Source organism: Anomaloglossus baeobatrachus, chromosome 3 (genome assembly GCF_048569485.1).
Source record: "Anomaloglossus baeobatrachus isolate aAnoBae1 chromosome 3, aAnoBae1.hap1, whole genome shotgun sequence".
NCBI lineage: Eukaryota > Metazoa > Chordata > Amphibia > Anura > Aromobatidae > Anomaloglossus > Anomaloglossus baeobatrachus.
The window spans coordinates 425326676-425335890 of NC_134355.1; the positions used below are offsets into that span (position 1 = coordinate 425326676).

Sequence of the window (9215 nt, forward strand, 5' to 3'; positions counted from 1 at the left end):
AGTGACATCTCCATGTATTATAATGTTCCCCTATAGTCCTCCATATAGTATAATGCACTCCCATAGTCCTCCGTATAGTATAATGCACACCAATATTCCTCCACATAATATAATGACCCCCATATTGATCCACATAATATAATGCAGCCTCATATTACTCCATATAATAGTATGAAGGTCCCATAGTCCTCTATATAGTGTTATGCAACCCCCGTATTCCTCCATATAGTATTAAGCAGACCCATATTCCACCATAAAGTATTATGCAGCCTCCATATAGTATTATGCACCCTCATGTAGTAGCATACAGCCGCTATATCGTTTAATGCACCTGTTTGGCTACCGTGATTTAATATATACTTCTTCTCCTCGTTCCCCCTCAGCTCAGGTCTCCTCAGCATGAGTCCTGTCCACTGTTCCGCCACTCCGTGCACATCTCAGCACAGCGGTGCACAGTAGTGACGTCATTGCGCTCCGCTGTGCTGACAAGTCAAAGCGCCGCACACACAGCGAGAGAATGATCAGACAGGGACTGCTCCGCTCCATCTCTCATCATTGCTTTCAATTGTAACGGTATCTACAAGGTGCGATCCTCAGTGGGCGGCCCGGTACCAGCGCTGGCCCCTGGCCATACTGACTCATGGACCCCACAGCAGACGTGTAGCCTGCCTCTATTGGCGGTACACCACTACCCAGGGTCATAGAGTCCGCAGCTGTAGAAACAGAGAACTGTCAAAAAACAACATGTGCTGCCAATCTCTGGGATTTTCTAGCACTCGCTGCCCCTGGAATTGCAGCCGGCCATGACACCTCCGTGACAGGCCATGACACATCCATGACAACTGGTGATATGTCTACACAGGATCACCCCACTAGTGATTCTGAGCTCACTGACTGGCTGTCGACGTCCCGTCATAGTGGTGGAGACTCACTGGTGGACCTGGGGACGGTGAGTACAGCACGGTTTGTTTTTACAGCGAACTGCAGTCAGGGGGAGCTTTAGTTACAAGGGAACAACCCCTTTAATGGCTGTTTCATTCTACACATACAATGATGGTCATCATCACCTGTGTGGTATATGTGGTCACTCGTACACCTGGCTATAAACCTACAGCTTCCCTCTGTACCTACAAGTGAGGTTCACCCCCAAATATTGACTTCATTACATTTCTCTTGCTCATTCACTTTGTTAAACTATTAACACTTCTATGACTGAAATTATTCTCAATTTGCAGCATTTTTCACACATGACTGTAGCTGTGTACTGTGGTATCGGAATATGAAGCCAATGCCCGAATTGTGAGTGCTAAGCCTCATCTTCAGCTATGTGACAATGTATGGCAGTCCCCTGTGTCACCAGCACGGCGGTCAGCACATGTACACGGCAGGCGGGGGTCCCCTCTCCCGAGGACACTCCGGCAGACCCCTCCCGCCCAGGATCCCGCCCGCCCGCCCCTGTTCTCTGGGGTTTGTTTCTGTGAAGTTGATTCCTTGTTTTGCTGCAGTGTCATTGTTATTCCGCACTCGCCTCCTGATGTCACACACCCCCTCACATGACGTCACCGGGACACTGCTCCCCTTTATGATGTAGAAGCGCTCAGATTCTCCTCAGACGTGTACTCAGGAGCTGGGGGATCAGTGTACACCCCCGGGTCCCCGCCCGTATTCCTCCGCAGTCTGCCATAGCCTCAGACAGAAGGATTGTGTGCCCGCCCGTGCAGCCGCCGCAGGATCCCCAGTCCTCCCGCCGCAATCCCCGGGTTTGGTGCCGCCACCATGTCTGAGATTCTCCCCTACAGCGAGGATAAAATGGGGCACTACGGCTCTGACACCGAGGTGGGGCAGATCTCCTTCAGCTGCCGTCTCCAGGACACCAGCGCCTTCTATGGGGGGAACCAGCAGAAGAGACCCCCCAAACTGGGGCAGATTGGGAGAGCCAAGAGAGGTAAGAAGGCTTCAATGGCCAGGGCTGTGCCAGTCATAAGACATCATGGACTCATAGAGGGGAAGGGCGCACAGACACCATCACAGGCAGCAGCACATCATCCATACATACACGATACTGTCTCCTCCATGTCATCACCCTCTCCCTCCCCACATCATGGAGTCTGTGTGCCATGGGGTGACTGGGGTGTGTGGATCCATCACTGGTGAGGAGATAGTGGCACTGTAGAACAGCCATGTATACTGTAATACCTGTACCCAGTGCCCATCAGCAGCTGCCAGTCATGTATGCGGCATACCCACCTGGAACACCATGGGAGCAAGCAGCTCTGGCCATCATTACACACTTGTAGCTACATGCCATATGTGATTTCTCATGAGACCATATACTGTGTATACATCTGCTGGGAATCTGCATGGATCTGAAATAAAGGGGGCATCGCTGCTTGAACCCTCATTACTGACCGCTCTATAGGTTCTCTAATGCATGCGTATGTGGATGAAATGAATGGGGAGGGGGCACATTGCAGACATATAATGAAATGATCATCCAGCTGTCATCCGATCATACTGGGCTGATTTCATGGGGATGTCATTGTGCCCAGTGCTGAGCTCTGGATGCAGACAGGTAGATGAACATGTTGAGCTGACTATGTACAATACGCCTGCTAACACCTATAATGCCTTGTTTTGTTGTGCATTCTTCTCTCTTGGAGCTGACACTGTCCAAGGTACTGATCTCAGAGCGTGCCTATATATCTATATTCTGTGTGCATACGTGTGGTCTGTATATCTGTACACAGAGATGCACACATACGCAGTGTCCGCTGTCGCCCGCCTGAAGTGGGCAGTTTCTGCTACCAGTAGTGTCTGTGAGGTGCTGTTTGTTTTCCAATGAAGTGTTAAGAAGTTGTGCTCTCACCTTCTACATGGGGGGGGGGGGGGGGGTGACCAAACCCATACAAGACCATTAACCCTGCGGACTGCTGTCTATGGATCTAATCTCTATCTGTATAGCTGACGACACGCAGAATGGCATTGCTCTATACGCTTAGGGGAAGGATGGATATGGTGCCATTTTAGATGCCGCTATAGCTAACCTCAGGAGTTGCCATAGATCCTTACATTTCATCAAGTCATATAGGACGGCTGTCTTTATTGCAGATTATCCATCCTGTATATGGATGAGAAATCAAGGAAAATTACATGATGCATTTCTGGGGGGCTCTAACAATGCGGTGGCTTAAAAGGAATTGGCAAAATAACTGATCACAGCGAATCTAGGGGAGAAAATATTTCCAAAATATTCGACTTAAGTGCCCAGTACAGAGCACATTGATGCATTATGTATTCAGCCCACTAGTTTGTGCACCATTTATCCCAATGGCCAGTCAGACCTCGCTTTCATTGTAGCTTCTCTAATGTATGCCCTCATTGTAAAATATTGAAGGAACCCAGGGATGTAGCAACCATTAAGGATCAGGGTCCCTATAGCCCCCATTTTGGGATGTAAGAGGCGAGCAAGGCTCCTATAGACACCAATTTATTTAGCGCCCCATTTTAGGCATCAGAGCCATCCATGAAAGAATATAGTCGGAGAGCACTGTGAAGTGCAAACACGTGAAATCACATGTAGATGATGGATATGTCATCTTTATATATCCTTCAAGGGTAGACCACCTCCTAGTAGTCCAGGTTAGTTGTTCAGTTGCCACCTTTCTGTAAAGTTCATCCAATAACTTGCTTCTGCAGATTATTATTATTAATATCAGGAGCTAAAGTAAGTAACCAATGCTCTTATCATAAGCATTGGAGCATAATCCAATTTGGAGGAGATTATCAAGACGCTGGCGGAGAATGTGTAACTACCAGTGGACTATGTCCACGGAGGCACGAATGCTTCTTACATAGTTTGTAGGGTTTTGATCAGGTATGAAAACAGTCTTGGACTCGTATAGGTCTTAGTCTTGAAGAGGTGAGTGCACAATTTCCTGGCTGTACATATATGCATCTTTTGTATCGAGCTATGCAATTGTTTCTGTTTACACGTGAATGCATCATTGTGTCCATAAGTGTGTGCATTGCTAGACTCCAGCCAACTGCAGTGTAGGAGTGAATGCACATGTTGTTTTCCTTGCTTCTCAAGCCCTCACCTCCTCCTCATCTTATTTCTCTGCATCTCATGTCTCTCCATGTCATCTCTCCTTCCCACTATCACCTTTCTTAGTACACTCTGCCTGTTTATACCCAACCCCATGTTTCTCCCTTTCTTCAGTTGTTATTGAAGATGACAGAATAGACGAGGTGCTGAAGGGGGTGTCGGACAAGTCTCCCTCCGGAGTATAAGGTGTGGAAGTGGCTGCTCTCCACCCTGATTTGTAAGCACTTTTGGCTGTGCATGTTTGTGGACATGGAGAAGAAGGAAAGGCTTTGAGGCTGCTGGCAAATCTCCACCCTCCACCTTGATCCAGACCCTCTGCAGGTCTCCTGATGGTGCCATCTGGCTCCCCACTCCACTCAGACCACGCCAATGACCTCCAATGTGGAGATGTTCATTTCAGCACCTTCCTTTACCCCTTGTCGCTGTCCCTCACTCTGGGCTCTGGGGGCAGTGATGAGTCTCTCAACCCATGTTAAAAGCCAACCCCAGATTGCAGAATGGGTGTTGTTGTCCATAGCATCTGCCTGTGTGCCAAGAAGGTGCTTGTAGACTGGAGCACCATGGAGTTTGTGCCTATCAACTCCAAACCTTGCCAGGTGCTGCCTCCTCCTCCTGACTCACAATGTACATCCCAGGGGCAGTAGGTTATTAGAAATGCACTTTATTCTGACAATATGTGTCTCTAGTGAAGTAATAATCTTTAGCTGTGTGCGTATTTGTGGACCCACAGGGAACCCATCTGCGCAGCTGTGTTTATATATCTATATATATATATAAATATATCTGGTCATGTGTATATATAGGTATATATATATAGGATGATTTGTGATTAATAATGCCATGCCCCTTCCAGTCAACCAGTAAACCAGCATCAGAACAATAAGAGACTGGACAAGCACCCATCTTCCCATTCATCTTGCCCTTCATGTTCAAGAAACCAGCAGGTCGGAAGCAGAGCAGCTGGAGGGCGCAGAGCAGGCACAGGCCGTCCTTTTGCTGTCCAAACCCAAGCAAGAATAAGACTTAATTTGCTCCATCTCTTGCATGAGCTTCCGAATCCATCCTGGATCCCACCCCTTTCCCAGCACGCTCCTTTTTAACAGGAACCCTTTACATTTGTATTTTTATAAACTCTTTGTTAATATGAATTCTGATACATGCTGGTGACTGTGCAATGTCACATCAGAGACGCAGTCAACGTCTGGACGCAGAGTGATTGGCGTCAACTGGATGGCAATGTAGTGCAGTAACGTGAGGAGGGGGGAGCTTTTATCAGGCATTTATGTAACATACTGCTGCCACCACCATGAATGTGTAAGAACTGAGCCAACCTGCTGATGGTATGTTTTGCCATTGTTTAATGGAATTTTTACATCAATATGCTGCTTGCTACTAGGACATGTTGTTCCATGTCGGATATGTGTCCCTTATACATGTATTATATAGTATATGTTTAAATAAGTATACAATGCTTTATATGGCGCTAAACTTGATATATATTATATACGTGCCAGCTTTACCTAAGTGCATATGTAGAAATATGCTGCACATTTCACGTATGAAAAATGTTTACACTGGATCGTTTTCCTCCTGTACATAATCTGCATATCGCATATGTAGCAAGTATTTCTTTTACATTCAGTGTCATTCAGTTTTTGAGCTAGAGATTCGAAATGTTTGCACGTATTTCTACATTGCAACATGGAAAAAACTGATGTATGGAAACATATATTTATTAGACATACATGTTTTTAATGACAACTATCTGAAACAGCACTTCTGAGTTAGGCCACACTACTTCCGGGCAGCGTTAGATGGGTAAGGTCAGGTGACAATCAGCTATAGATTAGTAGGACTACTTTACCCCACTTCTTCAGCGGTACAACTCTATTTGGTCTGATTTTGACAAGTAGTTAAAGGGCCATATTATAAAAACTTACTTGATAGAAAAATAAACTTAAAGGGAATTTGTCAGCAGTTTTGACGCATTATGTGCCCAACGATACGTCCTGAGAAACCAAATTTAATCATAGCTATGTTTCTTATCATACTTGTAGGATAAGATTCACTCTTTCTATGTTGAAGAGTCCTCAAAAGTCCACTGGGTGTTCCTGAACCAAGGAACTGTCTTAACCTCGCTACGAATCTCTCCCACCTTCTTGCTTTTAATTGACGACTTTAGTGGTTGGATTGGGACTTAGTAAAGCACCTTTAGTTATATGAGTGAAATGAAATCTGCAAGTATATGCAGCTTCAACTTTTACCTGCTTAAATTAATGTACAGTATATCTTTCGTTGAGTCATAATTCAGGGTCAAGAAAAAGGCTTTAAAACAAGATTTCAGCTCTAGTCACTATCTGTCCTAAGTTAGAGCCGTTAGGAGGAAGAGTTTTCTTAACCATGGTTTCTAAGCTGCAATTTTTTGTCAACCCCTTATCCAGCAGTCTCCTGATAGGTAGGACATAGTATGATGCCATTAGTAGCACAGGCTGAAGTTAAAGCTTCAAATATCTACCGATATCGCTTCAAACTGCTTGGACTAGGTTGCAACTAGAACTGCGACCCTTGCCTTTATTGAACCTAAGCATAAGGCTATAAAACAAGCCCAACATCACAGCTGTAGCCACACTATAGCCTAAACTAGAGCATTCCTAAACCAGGGAAGTGTCCTGGCTTCTACACTGCAAAACTCCACAATCCCACCTATCTGCTCCTGATTGATAGCTCTAGAGGTCTTCTGGCGGTCAGGTTGTAGGACACATGAGACCACAAGATGTATTAACCAAGATTAGAAGGGAAGGGTTGGAGAAGTGTTTACAGCCAAGAAGCCAGGATATTTCCATGGTTCAAGAACACCTAGTAAAGACTTGGTAAGGAACGCCCAGTGGAGACTTGGTAAGGAACGCCCAGTGGAGACTTCGTAAGGAACGCCCAGTGGAGACTTGGTAAGGTACGCTCAGTGGAGACTTGGTAAGGAACGCCCAGTGGAGACTTGGTAAGGAACGCCCAGTGGAGACTTGGTAAGGAACGCCCAGTGGAGACTTGGTAAGGAACGCCCAGTGGAGACTTGGTAAGGAACGCCCAGTGGAGACTTGGTAAGGAACGCCGAGTGAAGACTTGGTAAGGAATGCCCAGTGGAGACTTGGTAAGGAACGCCCAGTGGAGACTTGGTAAGGAACACCCAGTGGGGACTTGGTAAGGAACGCCCAGTGGAGACTTGGTAAGGAACGCCCAGTGGAGACTTGGTAAGGAACGCCGAGTGAAGACTTGGTAAGGAATGCCCAGTGGAGACTTGGTAAGGAATGCCCAGTGGAGACTTGGTAAGGAATGCCCAGTGGAGACTTGGTAACTCATATTTACTTGATTAAAACTTTGTATTCACAAGTATGATCGATAACATAGGTGTGATTATATGATACCAGTTTAGTGCACTCAAAACTGCTGACAGATTCCCTTTAATATGTTATTGGAGATGTATCATTGACAATATCAAAAACATTGTCAACGTTTCTAGGAATTCCCAAGTAATGTCATCCTGTTATTTTAGGTTACGTTAAGAGAATATCCAAGATTCCTTTAGGGAGATTGTACTAAATTACTTTCTCTATCTGATATATTGTACCATGCAAGTTATAGCTGCCTCAAAATGCGATTTCACCTTCATACGTATTTACAGACATATTTATTCAGCTACTGTGTGAGTATCCTCATTTGGTATTTGCAGTAGGCCTCTAATGTCAGAGGCACCAGTTATACCCAATCTACCAATCTTAATTATTGCAAATACAGATACGGAAAGAACTGTATTGTACAAAATTTTCACTACAGTTTTCACTCTGGAGAGTATCAGCCGTGACGCATTTTATGGATCTGTATTTACGAGTTGGAACCAGAGACATGTTAGTCCTGTCAGTGTGCAGCACTTGATGGCAAGGGTAGGCATATGTCACACATCCTGGTGGTGGCACTACCATCTCCGTCTACAATCACTGCTGGTGGTGACCTATGATATAAAGGTTTCTGGCTGGCTGAAATAATGTGGCTTGAAAATTTTATACTATCTTTTACCAAGGGATGGTTTCAGGAATCCACTCAGTCTCTGAATGTGAAGTAACAGCTGTTATCCGCCTCTTTTATGGGACGTAATAGTTGTGTTTTTAATTTTCTACTTTTTTTTTCATTTTTTTTTTTTTTAAACCTTCTAAAACCTGTGCATGGACTTTAGATTCAATGATTATACACCATTTTCTGATTCGAATAAGGCAATGCTGTGCCATTCTGGGAATGACTCATTGTACATTAATACCATTTCAACTGTATTTGGTGAATAAAGAAATAAACTGATCACCACTGAGCTCTAGTGTGTTTGTGTCTCCACTGATCTGCTGGTTAAAGAAGCGGATTGAGAAAGTCAAAATCAATTCATAAGGTAAGCAGAAAGCATTCAACATTGGGCGACTCGTTCAAGGGATCAGAAAGAAAAATCTACTAACCATAAATGCAATTATTGCCAGCATGTATAGATTTTGTTCCCTTATTCCTCAAATGATTTTCCAGAAAAAGTATGGAACCTCTGTTTTTAGCATCTGGTACGACCCCCTTCAGCAATGATGAATTGTAGAAAAAATTCATTTATGTATACCGAAAAATTTCTGGGTATCTATCATAGAGTATACACTAAAACTGATTCATCTATTTTTCAAATGTCCCCTTTCTTATTAAAGGGAAACTGTCACCAAGTTTTACCCTTATGAGCTGCGGCCACCACCAGTGTGCCCTTATACAGCGTTCTAAAATGCTGTATATAAGAGCCCAGGCCGCTCTGTATAACGTAAAAAACACCTTTATAATACTAACCTAGGGAGCGGTCTGGTCTGATCGGCGTAGCTGCTCTCTGTTCGGCACCTCCTCTATCCTGTGCAGTCGCGGATGGAGAGCAGCGACACCCATAGGTGAGTATTATAAAGGTGTTTTTTACGTTCTAGAGCAGCCTGAGCTCTTATATACAGTAGTCTAGAATGCTGTATATATGGGCTTACTAGTGGTGACCACAGCTCATAGGGGAAAAACCTGGCGAGAGGTTCCCTTTAACACCTATCTACATATCACT

General features: G+C 44.8%; 1 protein-coding gene across 2 annotated transcripts; it reads left to right on the forward strand.

The window, feature by feature from the left end:
- The first annotated feature begins 1474 nt into the window (after nt 1-1474).
- On the forward strand, nt 1475-8459 carry CAMK2N2 (calcium/calmodulin dependent protein kinase II inhibitor 2). Of its 2 annotated transcripts, XM_075340346.1 has the most exons (3): nt 1475-1945; nt 2661-2675; nt 4220-8459. In XM_075340346.1, exons 1-3 carry the CDS (start codon nt 1777-1779, stop codon nt 4288-4290), a joined length of 255 nt encoding a protein of 84 aa, XP_075196461.1. In that variant the 5' UTR covers nt 1475-1776; the 3' UTR covers nt 4291-8459. The 2 variants fall into 2 exon arrangements, with proteins under 2 accessions (XP_075196461.1, XP_075196462.1); XM_075340347.1 differs by lacking the exon at nt 2661-2675 and having other exon boundaries at nt 1484-1945.
- The last annotated feature ends 756 nt before the right edge of the window (nt 8460-9215 follow it).